General features: G+C 31.5%; 1 protein-coding gene across 1 annotated transcript in view; it reads left to right on the forward strand.

The window, feature by feature from the left end:
* Window positions 1-19,577, forward strand: part of LOC143068855 (uncharacterized) — a 28,498-nt gene extending 8,921 nt beyond the window's left edge. Inside the window, exons 2-10 of the mRNA XM_076243195.1 lie at window positions 909-1,047; window positions 2,155-2,858; window positions 3,373-3,450; window positions 4,145-4,197; window positions 5,214-5,301; window positions 10,520-10,591; window positions 14,878-14,989; window positions 17,601-17,721; window positions 18,754-19,577. Of these exons, the coding sequence (XP_076099310.1) occupies window positions 909-1,047; window positions 2,155-2,858; window positions 3,373-3,450; window positions 4,145-4,197; window positions 5,214-5,301; window positions 10,520-10,591; window positions 14,878-14,989; window positions 17,601-17,721; window positions 18,754-19,561 (2,175 nt within the window). The 3' untranslated portion in view covers window positions 19,562-19,577. The remainder of the gene's footprint in view (window positions 1-908; window positions 1,048-2,154; window positions 2,859-3,372; window positions 3,451-4,144; window positions 4,198-5,213; window positions 5,302-10,519; window positions 10,592-14,877; window positions 14,990-17,600; window positions 17,722-18,753) is intronic.
* The last annotated feature ends 553 nt before the right edge of the window (window positions 19,578-20,130 follow it).

The following is a 20,130-nucleotide window of genomic DNA, read 5'->3' on the forward strand; positions in this document are numbered from 1 at the left end:
GCTGGCTGTTTGGTCTGTATTAAAGCCCTGTGTAAAAGGCCGTACTTTGACATGTGTTTGTTATTATCAGGTTGAGAACAACCCTCCCAGGTCTCCCTCAGACAAGTATAATTTGACAAGGGGTCATTTTACTGATGTAGAAAAGAAAACAGAAATACCAAGAATTTGTATAGTTCTTCTATACAAAACCTTTGAACACTTAGAATTTTGTACTGAAAAAGAGGAGAGTTACATCATATTTTAAACAACTTTTTCTAAAAGAGGGGTCCACTTATTTTGAATAATATTAAACTGTTAAAGTAAATGTGTTAAAAAGTCCAGGAATATTACAAAATTCTTGGACATGTTTTGACCATTTAATACGAGATAGATATATAGTTCTTTGAGAAAACATGAGCCCTTTAGTACAAACAAATATATTATAACTTATATTGATCCCTCATAAAATATGTAAAAGGGATATTTATAACATTAAGGGGTTGCCCCCAAACTGATTATGACTTAGATGGAGAATTGTCTCATTGTCAGTCGCACATACATAGACCAGATTTAATTATTTCTTGGTGAACAGGGAAAAGTTACTTCAGAAATTAAAGAAATGTCAAAGAACAAGTGATAAATCAAGTTTTAATATTGTCAAAACCTACTATTTTATGTTTACAAAAAAAAATTATAATCGCTCGCCTTTACTTTTCAAGCTTCGCAGAAAATCCGTAGAATGGTGTGGCCCTATCTAAGAAATACTGCTAACATGCCTTGGAACCAATTGGTAATATTACAGATTTCTTTGAAGAGACTATTATTTTATTGAATCCTTTGAAAATTCAGTGCTCACAGTTTTTAGTTTGGACTGAAAATGATAGAATTCCCAGATTATTGTGATGTTTTTTTTCTTTTCATTTATATAGATTGTTGTCTCTGATGGTAAAGTTTATTTTGATGCCAATATCTCACAGATTCAGCAGATTGTAACACTGAGATCAGTAGAAAGAATATTTGTACATATCTTACAACTGGATTGGAAGACGATACGAGAAATAAACAAAAGTAGGTACATGTATTCTTTTGACATGGTTGGAACAAGACGAGAAAATTTCACAAGTTTTGATATACAAATTTCTATACTTATATGTTAGTTAAAAAATAACCATGATAACCATCAATTATTACTGCAAATGATAGATCATTTTAATTTTCGGCTTGTTGACCATCTTGACCTGGCTGTAATATATTGTGCGTGCCTTTAAGGTGGTACCCAACACTTTCACTAAAATTAATTTGGCTCGTTTAATTTTCATAAAATTTTGTCAAAGTATTTACTTTAACCCTTTAACAAAAATATAAAAATTTCAAAAATTTTGAACCAACCGTTTTGTCAGAAAAATTACACTGGTTATATAGCAGTTTGACAAACACTTATTTTGATCATTGAGAAGCTTATATTCCCTTTACAACACAACGTAATTAAAACGTTTAGCTGATTTTACAGAGTTATCTCCCTGTAGTGTTAGGTACCACCTTAAATTCATCATTTTAAGATCTTAAACTAACTTTCAAGGATAAAAAGAACCTTAAAAGGACTGTTTACATGCCATTTCTTACAATTAGATAATATATAACAAGTCAGTTTATGCAAGAACTGTGCTGCCGTTGAAAATTCTTTGGTTGGGTTGTTGTCTCTTTGACACATTCCCTGTTTCCATTCTCAATTTTATTTTACAATTATGTCCAATAGAACTTCCATGACTATTGATCATTTGAAAATTAGAACAAGATTTTTTTGATTCATAGCTAAAAGTAAACCACAAATTTAAAAGTTTAACAGAGGATTGTCTTTTAGTATGCATATTTTGGCAAAACCAAGAAATTAAATATCCATGAAACTACACATTTTCCACAATCATGTCAATCCAGGAAAAGGAATAAGCAACATTATTTGTATGAAAATTTGATGCAAATTCTAAGTTGAATTTGAATTTGAAAACGTAGATCATTTTTGCCTTAGGATTGGAACCACAGAGAAATGTGTTAGATTCATTTATTGAATGCCATCTACCCCGTAATATGAAATTTGAATTACCGGTACCATAATTTTCAGTCAATTCATTCTTATATAACTTTCCCTATGATTACAATATATAATACATTTTGTAGAAAAGCAGTATGATAGAATTTCCTATGTTCATGTGAGACGTGCTATTATGAATGCTGATATATGGAATGATCCTGTCATTCATCAGATCCCTCATGAAGTATTACAGGTCCAGAACACAGCCATGATAGATGAGAGTTCTCCAGATTCAAAACATCAATCCACTACTACATGTTCTCATGTCTTGGAGAAAACATCAATCGATTGTTCACAGAAATTAGAAAGCAATAAGCCTACAACAACAAATACAGATACATTAGTCGAAGTTTTAAACAAAGAAGGCCCATCCACCATAGAAAAGCAAAATGAACCTATGGATATTCAGAATGATAGATTGGACATACAACCAGTTGCTTCTATGGAAACAAACAAAGTAGACTTACCTATTACAGAAAAGAAAAGCATTTCGGATGATGTAAAAAACATTGAATGTGATAAGCATGATGTTGATTCAAAAGAACCTGAAAGATTAAGCATGTCTGTCACTGAGAAATATGATCCACTGACAGAAACCCCAAAAAGTGAATCAGAAAGTGGTTTGTTGAAGGTAGAACAATCTCTAGGATCAACAAAATCAGTTAAAAGAAGTTGTAGTCCTAATAGGGAAAACCCTGAAGAACCTTTAAAGAAAAAAGAAAAGTTAGACTTTACATTTAGAGTGACTTGTCGCTGCACAGGCTTAGTTGGCAAATATGTGTATGCACAGGTAATGGTATAAAAGATTGAAATGTGTATGCTTTATATCATTGAGTAAAACAAATTTTCAATAAATGAAAGCTTTATGCTATGTTTTCAAAGTATAGGTATGTTATATGGTAATACATTTTTATGCTAGAATGACATAAAGACAAAAATGTAATCACAAGTCTTTCACAACTGCATGCACTGCTAAGTTAAAGTTAAACTTTGACATACAAATAAATTACAAAAAATATACTTTTAGGTATTTTAAACAGTAGTACATGCAGTGATGTCTTCGTTTTAAAATGTTACTTTGTAATGATAAGTTACAATCTGAGTGTACACTATTGAACAGTGCCATTGTACCTATGAACAAATTACATCCCGATCAAATTACTTCCCTTTAAAATCAAGAAATTTCTTAGTATTTATTTTTATTGTTTAAAGGTGAGATACGGATCAATTTTGTATTTTATTCTAGTGAGGTCATTTGTTTAGTCCAAACACATTTACATGTAGTATATTTTACATTTGTAAAGGATCTCCAAATAAGCATTGGATCTAAACTGAAGAATATGCTGAACTGGAAAGTTAACCTACGCGACCCTGACATAGAGGTAAACATTATTGATATAGTGAGTTAATTTTTTTCTTTACAAGATATCTGTTTGATTTTTTAGAAGCTCCATATCAAAATTTGCTCAAGTATTGTTTTTAATGATGACTCATTTTGCCTCATTAAGTAATTAAATTTATTGAAGTCTATGATTAAAATTTAAATAAAAATTGCTAATGTTTGAATAAAAATATAGATGAATCTGTTCTGCTGTCAACGCTAACTGTATTCGCTCATATTTTTGTTTGCTTGGATTAAATGACAATTAAATAAATTGGTTTAATGAAGGATCTACAATAACATGGTAGTTTATTTCAAAATTTTAATTTTATTCTGTGTTTTCATGTTTAATAGTCCTGGATTAAATGTTACATCCAAGTTCAGTTCTATGAAAGAAATCGTAAAACCAAAAGAAAGACCCTACAACCACCTTTGATTTCAAATCTTAGCTACCAAACACCAACCATTTTCTAACTAGGTGACCAACCCACAAAAATATAACACTTTGTCCTAGACTTTATATCTCATTCACATAGATAAGACGATCAGGGTTCAGTTCAAAGATATTCCTAGATATTCCATTATATACATTTGTGTAAAGAACTAAGAAGCATATAGGGTAATATTGAGTATTGCAACACATCTGTTAATATGTGCAATGACTAATTCACTAAATTCTGTCTTTTTTGTTTCAGATCAGTTGCCATGTCAATGATAAATGTGTTGTGCTGGGAATGCCTATCATGAGGTAAGATTTTTTTTTATACAACATTGTAATAACGTTTCTCAGACCGGTTTGATTTTCAAGAACATGAATTCATAACTTTATTTAACCATCATTAAAAGCAATCCTTTATTTATGTTTGATTCATTGATTTCATTATAAGGGAGCTACCATTTGATTTTTATGGTGGGGCTAAGATGAAAAATTTTGTCCTGCATTTTTTTTTAGCTGTAATCTCTGTCCTGCCTTTTTATTTTTCACTCTGTTCGGTCCTGCCTTTTTTTTTTAGTTTATCCTGACCTTTTTTTACCTAAATTGTCGTCCTGACTTTTTTTTTTTTGCAAGTGTCTCATCCTGCCTTTTTTTTCACTCAACTCCTGTCCTGCCTTTTTTTTCAAATTTGATCCTAGTCCCCCCATAAAAATTAAATGGTAGCTCCCTAAATGTCTTTTCAAGTCAGTCATCAAAGATTGTTAATCTGTACAGTTACATAAATTGTGTGATCTCCTATTACCCTTGGTGTTTGATTGATCAAGATAGTTCATCATTATTTGTAATAGTAGATGGCTGCAACCTTTGGTATAAATGGTAAGGATTTGAGAATATCTCTGGTAATTTGAAGAAAGGACTGTTTGTAACTTATTCTAGAAGAGTCTGTAATTTACCATGTTCGTTCCTATTTTTCCAGCAATTAAACTGACATCATCATAAAGAAAGTGTTATCTTCATCAGATGATTTTGATATGTTGATTATTACTCAATTTATTTCACTTGACTGGGCGGAGTTTATCCAGTTCGATCATAATAAACCAGTCCATCTATAGATAGGTGTTTTAGGATACACTCCTCAATGCATTGTCCGGTCATTCTTTAGTAAATTCCTTTGAGGTCACTGATAGGTGATTAGAAATCAGTCACACTTATAACGGCAACCATCGTAATCACACACATTTTCAAATCGACTGTCCTCATGCAAATTAAAACGTAAGCTCCGCCCGATCAGTTGAAATAACATTGGTAATACATGTTTATTATTTAAGATTACCCCTGTCCAACAGAAGTTATATAAAGCATTTTGGTTTGAGATCAACAATATCTTACATAATGTCCAGCCTTCTTCCATTGAAGGTAAGTTTAATATAGCAATTTGGTTTGAGATCAACAATATCTTACATAATGTCCAGCCTTCTTCCATTGAAGGTAAGTTTAATATAGCAATTTGGTTTGAGATCAACAATATCTTACATAATGTCCAGCCTTCTTCCATTGAAGGTAAGTTTAATATAGCAATTTGGTTTGAGATCAACAATATCTTACATAATGTCCAGCCTTCTTCCATTGAAGGTAAGTTTAATATAGCAATTTGGTTTGAGATCAACAATATCTTACATAATGTCCAGCCTTCTTCCATTGAAGGTAAGTTTAATATAGCAATTTGGTTTGAGATCAACAATATCTTACATAATGTCCAGCCTTCTTCCATTGAAGGTAAGTTTAATATAGCAATTTGGTTTGAGATCAACAATATCTTACATAATGTCCAGCCTTCTTCCATTGAAGGTAAGTTTAATATAGCAATTTGGTTTGAGATCAACAATATCTTACATAATGTCCAGCCTTCTTCCATTGAAGGTAAGTTTAATATAGCAATTTGGTTTGAGATCAACAATATCTTACATAATGTCCAGCCTTCTTCCATTGAAGGTAAGTTTAATATAGCAATTTGGTTTGAGATCAACAATATCTTACATAATGTCCAGCCTTCTTCCATTGAAGGTAAGTTTAATATAGCAATTTGGTTTGAGATCAACAATATCTTACATAATGTCCAGCCTTCTTCCATTGAAGGTAAGTTTAATATAGCAATTTGGTTTGAGATCAACAATATCTTACATAATGTCCAGCCTTCTTCCATTGAAGGTAAGTTTAATATAGCAATTTGGTTTGAGATCAACAATATCTTACATAATGTCCAGCCTTCTTCCATTGAAGGTAAGTTTAATATAGCAATTTGGTTTGAGATCAACAATATCTTACATAATGTCCAGCCTTCTTCCATTGAAGGTAAGTTTAATATAGCAATTTGGTATCAATAAAAAAATGTCTTACATCTAGTTAAGTCTGGTTTTCTCAATACTTTGAAGAATAACCTAGGGTATTCTTTAAGCACATCCAAGCATGCATTATTTTTTATTCATATACAGCAAGCATTTGTCTGCCACTAGTTAGTTTGTATCAGTGTTCTCCCCAGGCCGTTTTAGCGCCGTGATTTTCAGCGCTATTTCAATTTCCCGCTGTCCTATTGCACTGAACGCGTCGCTATCCCGTTCAACCGCGTCGCTATATTTTTTTTCGTATTATTTTAAATTTCCCGCTTATTTTTCTTTTCGGATCACGTGATTGACTGGTTAACGATTTTTGAAAGAATTATTTCTGTTGTATTAAAGTAACTCCGCGGGACCAGTCTAATAAATTTTACAAAATGGCGTCGTTGAGAGATCAAAATAAACAAAGATTTCAACATTGACATCTATTTAATGAATATATAGAGGCATATATATGAATGAAATGAGAAGAAATAAATTGACCGCATTTCCCAACGACATTCACAAACTTGTTTAACGAACTTTGAACAAACACTGATTTTAACAACGATCAAATTGGCTTCAATGAGCTAGTCTTTGAAGTATTAATTATCACCCAATCGAACTAATACCTGTTTAATCAGCAATTCTACAGTAATGAATTTTACCCTTTGAAAACAATTAAGAGGATATGATTATAAAAACAAACCCCAAGCTGATACTAGACTTGAGAAATTCACTTTCTGGATGTCCAGCTTGGGTGAAGCCAAGTTAAACGTCGTAAGGTTAACAGAACACTGCTACATTTTTTCGCTTTATAAAGATGCCGAAACGTATGAAAGGAATGGACAGTGCTAACAGAGACATATAATACATGTCTCGGGTGCTGAAAAGTTCATTTCTAAATTATATTTAAGGGAAGTTTTACCCCCTTCTCTGACAACGTTATCTCGACCATTTTTTGAACCATCTACGATTATATCATTACTTTTTATACGACCGCAAATTTTGAAAAAATTTTCGTCGTATATTGCTATCACGTTGGCGTCGGCGTCGTCGTCGTCGTCGTCCGGCGTCCGAATACTTTTAGTTTTCGCACTCTAACTTTAGTAAAAGTGAATGGAAATCTATGAAATTTTAACACAAGGTTTATGACCACAAAAGGAAGGTTGGTATTGATTTTGGGAGTTTAGGTCCCAACATTTTAGGAATTAGGGGCCAAAAAGGGCCCAAATAAGCATTTTCTTGGTTTTCGCACTATAACTTTAGTTTAAGTTAATAGAAATCTATGAAATTTTGACACAAGGTTTATGACCACAAAAGAACGGTTGGGATTGATTTTGGGAGTTTTGGTCTCAACAGTTTAGGAATTAGGGGCCAAAAAAGGGCCCAAATAAGCATTATTCTTGGTTTTCGCACAATAACATTAGTTTAAGTAAATAGAAATCAATGAAATTTAAACACAATGTTAATGACTACAAAAGGAAGGTTGGTATTGATTTTGGGAGTTTAGGTCCCAACAGTTTAGGAATTAGGGGCCAAAAAGGGACCCAAATAAGCATTTTTCTTGGTTTTCGCACCATAACGTTAGTATAAGTAAATAGAAATCTATGAAATTTAAACACAAGGTTTATGACCATAAAAGAAAGGTTGGGTTTGATTTTGGGAGTTTTGGTCCCAACATAATAAGGGGCCCAAAGGGTCCAAAATTAAACTTTTGTTTGATTTCATCAAAATTGAATAATTGGGGTTCTTTGATATGCTGAATCTAACTGTCATGACTGTGTATGTAGATTCTTAACTTTTGGTCCCGTTTTCAAATTGGTCTACATTAAGGTCCAAAGGGTCCAAAATTAAACTTAGTTTGATTTTGACAAAAAATGAATCAGTTAGGTTCTTTGATATGCTGAATCTAAAAATGTACTTAGATTCTTGATTATTGGCCCAGTTTTCAAGTTGGTCCAAATTGGGGTCAAAGTTTAATTTCATCAAAAATTGAATAAATGGGGTTCTTTGATATACCAAATCTAACTGTGTATGTAGATTCTTCATTTTTGGTCCTGTTTTCAAATTGGTCTACACTAAAGTCCAAAGGGTCCAAAATTAAACTTAGTCTGATTTTAACAAAAATTGAAATCTTGAAGTTCTTTGATATGCTGAATCCAAAAATGTACTTAGATTTTTTATTATGGGCCCAGTTTTCAAGTTGGTCCAAATCAGGATCTAAAATTATTATATTAAGTATTGTGCAATAGCAAGTCTTTTCAATTGCACAGTATTGCGCAATGGCAAGAAATATCTAATTGCACAATATTGTGAAATATCAAATTTTTTTTTAATTAGAGTTATCTTTCTTTGTCCAGAATCAACTTAAATCTTTGTTATATACAATATACAATGTATATTCACTTTTTACTACCATCTGATAAATTAAAATAATCTTTACCATTCAGTGATAACAAGCAGTTTTTTTACATCTTAATATTTTATGATGTATTTAAATGAGTAGTTATTGTTGCAAACTCCATTAGAAATTTTAATTGAGATTAGTTTTGGAATAAGGGAAAGGGGGATGTGATTAAAAAAATTGGGTTCAATCTTTCTCATTTGAAATTTCATAAATAAAAAAGAAAATTTCTTCAAACATTTTTTTGAGAGGATTAATATTCAACAGCATAGTGAATTGCTCTAAGAGAAACAAAAATTTTAAGTTCATTAGAACACATTCATTCTGTGTCAGAAACCTATGCTGTGTCAACTATTTAATCACAATCCAAATTTAGAGCTGAATCCAGCTTGAATGTTGTGTCCATACTTGCCCTAACCGTTCAGGGTTCAACCTCTGCGGTCGTATAAAGCTACGCCCTGCGGAGCATCTGGTTTTGCGTTTACAACCGAACTGTCGAACCTGTATTGCTTGAAAGAAGCATCCCTGTTATCAAGGGATTCATTATAAGCCCGTATTTTACGATTACTTGACCATACATGGCTCTTTTTCAAATGGATAAGGGAATAAAACAAAACGAAAATTTTGTGTAAATATATATAAAATATCGATATTTGTCAACCAATCATCAATATATCATAATTAAATATTGCTTTAAATTTAATGTAATCAGAGGATGGCTTGGATAAGGAATAGTATTTAATGCTAAAAAAAGACACAGGTGTAAACAGGAAGTTATGTCAGCCAGTAAGGGAGATAATTTGGGAGGGAAAGACCTAAAAGAAGTATTGTCAAATCTTGACAAACTTATCTGGTGGCATGTATTCAAATGTTTATAAAATTATCAAACAAAACCTTTAAAGGTGGTAGTTGTTTCAATTGGCATACATAATGTATTTGATTGGTAATTCACCTTTGAAATAAAAAAATCTCTTTAAAATATTTTTAAAGGATTTCTTTCATATTCATAATTGGAATATTTTAGCCTTTTTTTTAAGCAAGTCTTTGATAAGATTTGAATATTATTAAAAGGGCAATTTCATTTCTTCCTTTGAAATACTATACTCATTTTTATTCAAAAGTTGTACTTTGCTAGAAATGTTAATAAAAGTAAATGTAAAAAATACCAATCTTGTCATTGAAAACTTTCTCACAGAAGCTGACAATGACTTTATTGTTGGTCCTACATGTTCTGCAACATCACCTGTTAGTGATAAGAAATCTTCACATCTAGGCAGTCTGGTATAGACCCACCATGGAAAAGACTTCTCCTTGGGTTTTATAGACAGATAATATGAGGATTATATGTATTTACAATGGAGACAAAAAGACTTTTCTTCTATCATGTCTATATCCAGACAATAACATTAGCAAACAAAGGGGTAACTTCCATGAGCATGATGAGGACATCATTACAAGAGAAAACATCAATAGCATTATATAAGAAAAACACATAACAAATCAATTACAAACCAACCGCGCGCCGCGACAAAGTTACTGAGAATTGTCGAAAATCACGCGCTTACCACAGCGCTATCCAAAAATCCTGGGGAGAACACTGTGTATTAATCATAACAGTGAGTTTTAACTTGATATCAATTGCTTTATGACTGTAGTTTTCAAATGCAATTACTGTAGTTCTTAATACATGTAATTTTTTGTTTAAAAAAAAATAAAAATTATTTCATAACTTGTTACTGTGAAGTCCATGTGTTTATTACAGTTACAGTACTTGAGACAGAAAAAATAAATTCAGTTCCTTAATATCTACAGGATTTTACAGAATTAGTAACTTAATACATTCCATTGTTTGCAGAGTGGTGATATTGTTTTGGATCCAATGTGTGGAAAAGCTACAATTTTGGTGGAGTCCGCCCATGAAAATAAGGTAAAGTTAAATTTTTTCCTGTTATGATTGTCTAAATTTAACAATTTTCTTTTCCTTAAATTTCATAGTAGAGATTAGATGCAAAAATCACACTATAGATTAGTTTGCTGACAGTGACTTAAGAAATAATTCATGGGGGCTTGAATATATCGTGATTTTACCACACGTTGGTCCTTTATGACAAATATTTTACCCTGAGCGATAGCGAGGGGTAAAATATCGGCATAAAGGGACAACCTGTGGTAAAATCTAGATATATTCAAGCCCCCTTGAATTATTTCGATTCTAATAGGACAAATACAGCATTTTTTTTAATTGAAGCGCTCTAGGTGAAGGCATTATTTGCTGTTCCCATGAGGCCAAAATAAAAAGATTGTATGTTTGCCCAAACGCGACCGACCCAAAATAAACCCGCTGACTCAAATTTTTTTTTTTGACGTTTTTTTGAAGAATTTTTTTTTTTTCGGATTTTTTTTGGGTCCGCTCCGTCATCGTACAAAACTTAATGTTTGTCGTCTTTGCGTTTGAAAGTAACTGTGAATACGATTAAAATGAAAGCGTATAAGAGACACAGTTAATCGATATTCGATGTTCTCTGTTTTTATCTTCTGATTTAACGAACGTAAAGAAGTAAAATATATGTGAAGTGGCACAGTTTTTTTACGCTGTAGTTGTCTGTACTACCAAACCCTTACCTATATGCTCAATGTTAATTTCATCGTGTTATCGAATATCTGATAAGAATATTCAGGTAGATTTGTTCAAAACCATGTTCAATCGAATATTTTCAATGTTGTTCTGACAGGAAATGGATCCGGAAGTTGCGAATTTACAATCTTGCAAGAAGATTTTGTTTTTACTGAATAAAAAGGAATTATTTCTTGATAAATTGTTGTCTTTAATTATAATTTTCCTTTATCATGTAAATTAGATGCACTTTTATTCAAATAGTTCAAATTTACAAGTCTCATTTGACAAGATCAGTACATTGCTGTTTGGGAGAATTTGATCAAACTATAATTGCTGTACAGAATCAGAAATATAATCTTAACTGAATGTAACTCCTTCTGAATAATTTATTGCAATATAAATTCCTTTTGACAAGAGAAATCTGACTTTTGTCAGAAATATTTTTTTCACATGTGCAAAAGTAAAAACATGTTATGGAAGCCTCTAGAACCATTACCTAAAAATAAATAGTCTTCAGAAAACGTTAACTTTATGCAATTATATTTTATCAATAATGATTATTTTCAAAAATTTAAACTTGATTATTTAAAGAAATAAAATTATAACAAAAAATCTTTTAGTTTGGAGATTCTACAGAACATGCTTTGATCTATTTATAGCCAAATTAGTTTACCTGTGTGATAATGTAAAATATAAATTTGTTTTCAAAACATAAAAAATACACAAACTAAGGATGGTAGATAATAATGCATATAAATATTTTAGGACATTTAATCTATTTTAATAGAAATAGGATTTAAAAATGCAAACAAATTTAATCATTACATAATCAGCTGATATTTTTTTTACACAAACATCGTGTTGATGGAACTGTTGAAAATCACTTCATAAATCTACCAGCCCTTTCACACAGCTAGCAATTGTCAGGGTTATAAACATCTCAGGATACAAATCATATAGTAGACTAATTTATTTATAGAGGTTTTTAAATTCATGGCTTTTGGTTGTCTCTACAAAGGTTTGACGGAAAAAAAAGATATACTGTTTTAAGATCTTTTAATATTTTGATGCAAATTCTGATAAAAAAAAAAAAAAAAAAGAATTTGCCTACCTACCTACCCACACCCAGTCATCATGGGTCGGGTTTGGGCAAACTGAAATATTTTTAATTGTGGCCTGAATAAACGCACTATTAAATTGACGTAAAAGAACGAAGCAAACTGGATAAGTGACATGCTTAAACTATTTAAAATAACATATTTAGATGGGTTTGGATGAATTTAAATGATAATTTTACTTAAATGTCTTATATGTTTACAAAAATGGCTTATATAACACATTTTAGCATTGTTTGTTTACATTTCCTTGTTGTGATGATTTTCTGTTTCACAAGCATGTATTTTCCCGTAAAATGCTTATATTCTGATGTCAACGTTCTATGACGTCGGGTAGCTCATTCATAAAAAAGCATATGACGTGGGAGACGATCGGAACAACCCTAACAATATATTCATATTTTACCACGGGTGTGTACTCAAAGCGTTTGAAGGACGTCATGTTAGAATTTGGTTTTGAACATGTTTTAAACTCGAGTGTTAATCCAAAATGATTGACTAAATAAAATACAATAAGATATCTATTGATCTGCGATATTTCACTAAAACTTTTACATAACATTGAACTATGACATGTATGACCAGTTGACAAATGCAGATAAACAGAAAAATTTTAATGATTGAATCTAGAATAAATGAATATTAAAAATATTTTCGATTGACCTCATAATACCTCTATTTTAGTAGTAGTGACTTTAGGTTGCAGTCTTGTAATTGACTGCTCCATAAGCTTACCTGCAAAACAGCTGATCTTTGAAAATAAAAAAATACAAAATGCTACATAGAAAAATAATTTCATGTTCATATCATGTATGTACTAATGTGAAATTGTGATTTAATCGGGGGAAAAAGTGGGTCACGCCACGAAGAATAAAATGTTTTGTAACCCTGAAGTCAAAACATTATTTTTCTACTTTCTGTTTGCTGTTTTTACTAGGCCGCACCACTTCCAGTAAACATGATATCCTTCCATTTTCCTGGATTGATATCCCCAAAAGATGCAAGATTTTTATAAAATCTTTATATGTAGGCCTCGGAAGTGTGATGGGGACGCTGAAGTGTGATGGTCATGCTGAAGTACAATGGTCCGCACCAAAGTACTATGGTCCTTTCGCTGAAGTACGTAGGTTTGGCTTGACGTTTGAATATTGTGACGTTTTCAAATACAACAAAATACAGAATAAAACAGGGATTAGTAGGCTGGAATATCAGATTTTGTTGATAAAAGTTTCATGCGAGTAGATGAAAGTTGCATTCATTTTGATTAAAGGATAAATAAAGTAACTAACAATTTTAGTCTGGAACAGTTTTCAGTGGATATTACAAAAAAAAAAAAACTCTGTCAGGCGTCAAACCATGGGGAACATAGCGGCAAAAGATAAACTTGGTTTGCAGATGAGCTTAACCGTGTTCGCTGCAAACTTGTCAGTGAAATGGCTTGAGCTTAACATTAATTATTAATTTTGACTCCTCTTCAAGTATGCTTCACATGATTTTGTGTGGACAATTTAATAAAGAACTTACTTAATCGTATTAGCAATGTTTTTGCTATATCAAGTTGATATAATGTTCTTGTAGTTCCGAGATAAATCCTGATTTGTAAGTACACTGTCATTCCAGCCTTATTTTATTGTGGTTACAGTATTTAGTTTTCTACAACATGTTAGGCCGAAAATAACCTGATTGGTTCCTTTACGTGTACTTTCCAATTTATTTTATTCTCCATGTCAGCGGCGAATCAGCTTATTTAAAAAAATTTGGTGGAAAACGTTAGGATTACTTTTTATCTTATATAGATCTATACCAGACTCTGAACCTTTTTTATTTTCAATCTTCTTCACCATATTTTCTGACTCCATTTTAAGGAGAATTGGCAAATTATAAATTAGATTAAAACAAATTCAGATTGTAAAGTCTTGGTTGGAACTGAACAGAAATTAAAAGATATTTCAAATGCGAGGCTAGCAGCTACTTTTGTCAATTTTTAATGTCAGATGTAATTTCATTTAAACATTTTTTTTCTCAATGTCACATGCAGACAGACTATCACGCTTAAGATCACCATCGCACTTCACGTAACCACAACAGTGTAGTTATCAACAAGATAACTCACAATGTCACCATCGCACTTCAGAGTGTTACCCAACATACTTTAGCGTAGACCATAATTTGCACTTCAGCCTGACCATCAGGGTATGGAGTACCATCGCACCTCAGAGTCCTACATGTATATATTTCAATTCAGCATAAACTTATAATCAAACAAAAAAAATGAGTCCAGAAAAAATTTCAGAAAAAAAATGGACTATTTTGTTTCCCTCTATGTTTTGACATGCACCAGAAACTGAGTTGTAATACAAGACTGGTACCTTTACAGTTGCCACCCTTTGATACTTTGAAATACAACTGAGGGCATGCTGTGCAACTTCTCAATTCAATAAATACATGATCATTATCAGTACTTTACAATTGTTTTTACAGAGTATTACATACATTGGCAGTGACAAAGATGATAACCAGATTAAGTTTGCAACAGACAACATTCGCTTTGCCAAACTTGAAAATGTTCAAATCTTTAAGGGTAGTGTGTTAGGTAAGCAAATTTTTATTTTATGCCCAACCTAAGATAGAAGAGGGGCATAATGTTTTCTGGTCTGTGTGTCCATTTGTATGTCCTTTTGTCTGTTCATCCACTTGTCCCGCTTTAGGTTAAAACTTTTGGTCAAGGTTGTTTTTGATGAAGTTGATTTCCAATCAAATTGAAACTTAGTACACATGTTCCCTATGATATGATCTTTCTGACTTAAATGCCAACTTGAATTTTGACCCCAATTTCACGGTCCACTGAACATAGAAAATGATAGTGCGAGTTTATGATCCACATAGATTTTGATGAAGTGATGTCCAATCAACTTGAAACTTAGTAAACATGTTCCCTAAGATATGATCTTTCTTATTTAGTTTGCCAAATTAGATTTTTGACCCCAATTTCATGGTCCACATAGTGCTAGAGGGGCATCCGTGTACTATGGACAAATTCTTGATTTTCAAAAATTAGTTGAAATAAAGCTTTCTGTCTTTTAATTCAGAAAATATGAAAAAAAAGTATTTATATTACTATTAAGACTACAGTGTGGTTGCAAATATTTCATGAACAATAATAACAATGAAAAAGTGAAACATTAGACAGTACAACATACCATAATATCAACCAACACCTCTACATCAGTGGATATGTTACAGTGAATTTGTATAATCAGGGATTATGTAGAATCCCTGAAATTTTCAGGGATTATGTAGAATCACTGGCCAGTTTAGGGATTATATATAATCACTAAAATTTTCAGGGATTATGTATAATCACTAGAAAAAACGCCAGGGATTATACATAATAACTGAAATGGAGAAACAGTTTTATTTATTAAAGAAAATAAATAAAAGCCAAATAATTTATGCTATAAAATCATATTAAAACAGCATAACATTAGAATGAAATTCAAAACAGTGTGGCTGTGGCCATTGATTGATACATTAAATTCATCCATTGACTGGGACAATTTACATGAACGTTTGTCTGTAACGACCACTGTTCACGACGTACCTACGATAGACATTTAAACTGTGGGGACACCAAAGGTTTCTTAACACCTTTAATTATAAAATATTTCGAAAAATTAATCGGAATAACCTTTATGTTTTGATTTATATAATTGATATAAATCAAAACATCGTGTTATTTCTGATTAATTTTTCGAATTACTTTAAGGTGTTGAGAACCTTTGGTGACCCCTTAGTTTAAGTGTCTTTAAAAAGTACATAGTGAGCAGTGGTCGTTACATACAAACGTTCACCTAAATTGTCCCAGTCAATGAATGAATTTAATGGGTCAATCAATGGCCACAGCCACACTGTTTTGAATTTCATTCTATATAAACATAAATTGTAAAATGTTAAGCACAAAATATCAAAATGATATTCCTATTTTTTTTTAAATGTTAGGCACAATAAATTAAAATGTTAAACACAATATATTAAAATAATATGCTGTTTTTACCACAATACCCACATTTTAGAAAACATTTTCTTTCACACATCGAATCAAATTTTTAGACCCGCCTAAGTGTTCATTAAAGTCACACACTATAAATATGTAGTTTTATGGCAATAAAGATTTGAATTGAATTGAATTAAAAATATCTTTAGGTACCGGAATTAGAAACCTCGAACTGATTCTAGCAAGATACCATGTTTTTTTGGCCAGGCGATATCCTTTTTTTAAAACTTTTGGTGAACAATTACCATTATGTATTTTTGGGATTCCCTTTCCTTTTTTACCCTGTGGAATTGCTATGAGAATATTACACCAAATGCCAGCTTCATCTAAAATTTTGTTCTAATTTTCAATCCTTAGTTTTTCTATACATTTAGATGCGTAAGATCTCTCTGTTTTGAATTTCTTGTTAATTTGAACAAAAAACAATAAAACAAAAAAACAGATATTCCAAAATCTTCTTCACCATTTGTTTTACATGTACATTTTTTTGTACCACAAATAACATGCTCTGTGGATTTACAAATAGATCAAATCAAATATTCTTATTGGTGTAAAATCCAAATATTGGATCTTGATGTTATTAATTTTGAAGTCTTCAACTTTATCTCGAAACCCTGGGTGTTTAAAAGCAAAATTATTTCATCTGGCAAGAATATGAAAGTAAAAATGATAACTTGTCTATATTTTTTTTTTTAATAAACAAAGGATTCTTAAATTATTCATAATCCCTGAAATTATTATAGGGTATTTGTAGAATAATTATTAAAATGTTCAGTGATTATGTAAAATCACTGGTAATTTTCAGGGATTATATATAATTACTAATGATTTCAGTGATTCTACATATTCCCTGAAAAAATACAAATTCACTGTAACAGATATACAACACAAAGACAAGCAACAATGAACAATACAATAGTTCAAATAGCTTGACTTTAGAAAGAGAAAAAATGTGGTATGGTTATAACAGCCTTACGTGCATACATTGCAACACAGATCTCCCCCTCTTGCTTATCTTGACTATAGGTCAAAAGACCACTCACTGGAAAGAAGAAACAATACAGTGTATAACTTTTTTTTTCAATTTTAACAAAAAAGTACAACTTTTATATTTACCAATGACATTCAATCAAGCATTTTATGTTTTCAGAGATGCCTCTACGCAATTGTTCCATAGACCATGTTTTGTGTGATGCTCCATTTGGGAAACAATATAAGGTTGATTGTGATCTGGAACATTTCTACACAAGATTTCTCAATGAAGTAACAAGGTGAACATTTTATGCCCCATTTATGGACATTATGTTTTTTTGGTCTGTGCGTCCGTCCGTATGTTCGTTCGTACGTTCATTCGTCCGTCTATCCCACTTCAGGTTAAAGTTTTTGGTCTAGGTAGTTTTTGATGAAGTTGAAGTCCAATCAACTTGGAACTTAGTACACATGTTCCCTATGATATGATATTTTTAATTAAATGCCAAATCAGAGATTTTACCCTATTTTCACGGTCCACTGAACATAGAAAATGATAGTCCAGATGGGGCATCAGTGTACTTGGGACACAATCTTGTTATTAGCTACAGTATTTAAAATTAATCTAATTCCTTAAGTTCTGCAGTAAGTTTTCTGTTACATATTAAGATATATTTTGTACTTTCAAAGTATTTCATTTCATTCATTTTAAGCATTTGTTAATCAATTTCCTTAAGAGAGGGGCAAAAGATACCTGTCAAGGAACAGTCAAACTCACAAATCGAAAATTAACTGACAACGCCATGGCTATAAATGAGAGGACAAACAGACAAATAATAGTACACAAGAAACAATATAGTTGAAGAAGAGTTATTGCCCTTAATTATGTAATGCCAAATTTTGCACATGTGGATTAAAATAAAATTATTTAAAAAAGAGAGAAAAAAAATCTCTACAAGATCTATGAATGAGCAAATATACTGTCTTTACTATTTCTTAGTTGATCATCATAGTCAGCTGTTTTATACTCCATGAAATTTCTTCTCAGTACAAGTGTTTGATTTTACCGTTGTCCTTTAAGTAAATGAAAAAGAAAAGCCATTTAAATAAATTAAAAAGTAAAGCTGAATAAATCAATGGGTGATTACTTTTTTCAAAGAGAAATTGAAATTTCCCATTGAATTGACTAGAGAGAGAGAACATTAACTATAGTATTTATTCAATGGGACAGTACACTTTGCAAAATTTAAATGGACAGATAAACTCTAACTGCTTATTGGGAAAGGTTTGATTGCCTTTGCAATAAATTCATGTGTCTTTTTTTGTACTTAAAGGATACTAAAACCAGATGGAATTGTAGTTCTTTTGACAAGTCCTGAAATGGAGCGATTCCTTTTAAAATCTCTTTCTAAGAAAAAGAAATCCAAGCAGGAAAATGTTATTCAGGAAAAGGACATTAAGACAGATGAAAAAGGTTCTTCAAAACGTACAAACAATGCAATTAGAAGCCGAAGTGAAATTGATATTCAGAAAGGAGATAACGCTTCGCTAATTGAACAACAAGATGATCTCCAAAACACAAATAAAGACTTGAAAGGGAAAAACGATATAGAAAAGGAAGATAACTCTTCAAAGATAAGTTTAAATAATGATCCAAAACAGGAAAATGACATTGAGATGGGAGATAACCCATCAAAGACAGATAACACTGCAATGACAAGTAAAAAAAATGATCAAAAACAGGAAAGTGACATTAAAATGGGAGATAACTCATTGAAAATACATCAACAAGATATAAGTAATCTTAAAAGTACAGTTGATGACCCTAACTTGGGAAATGATATTGTTAATCCAGATCGGAATGGGTTAGAGAAGGAAAAAAGCAACATACCTAATACAGCCATTGATGAGGAATCAGGAAGCCAAACAGGCATTGAAATAAAAGACTTGATAAGCAAAAGGCATCATAACAGAATATTAGCAAATGCAACAGGTAGAACTGCTGACTGGGTCAACTCAGTTGAAGACTCTTTTGTAAAAGATGAGTTATTGTTTATGAAGTTGTTGTATGTGGACAGTCATTATATGAAATTGGGAGAAACCCATGCATATATTTGTATACTACATAAAAGTATTGTGTAAAATGTTTTAAAATGTTTTTCATTTTATTATATCTATACATTTTACATGATACCGATTAGTTATGATATTAGGAAGAAAACATAGTTTAAATCAACAAGTTTACCTCAGCAATTTATTCATGCAACTTGCAAATGTGTCAAAGTGAATCTCCTCTCATATAAAAATATAAAATAGTAAGGATATCTTGAAAAAGAAATTGCTGCAGAGTTTGCTTGAAAGGGCTGAATGTGAAGTAGAAAAAACATACACAAATGAAATAACATAGGAAAAAAGATAATTTGGTTTCCAGTATAGGTATAGAACCACTAATTCAGGCTCGATCGAAAAGAACATACAAGAAAGTAGTACATATTTTAAACAAAATAGTTCCTACGCATAGCTGTATCTTTGTCAATAGTGGGAATATTTGGGTAGTTTTTGTATCAACCCTTGTTGAAAGTTTTACTTGAATAATGAAGAAGTATATGAAATTTTGATAGGAGGGCACATTTTTGGCCTGTTGTTCAGATGAGATCAGAAGTTCCTGTTTTTGTACTATCAAACTTTCGGGAACCAGTATGCTCTAATAT

Source organism: Mytilus galloprovincialis, chromosome 3, assembly GCF_965363235.1.
Source record: "Mytilus galloprovincialis chromosome 3, xbMytGall1.hap1.1, whole genome shotgun sequence".
NCBI lineage: Eukaryota > Metazoa > Mollusca > Bivalvia > Mytilida > Mytilidae > Mytilus > Mytilus galloprovincialis.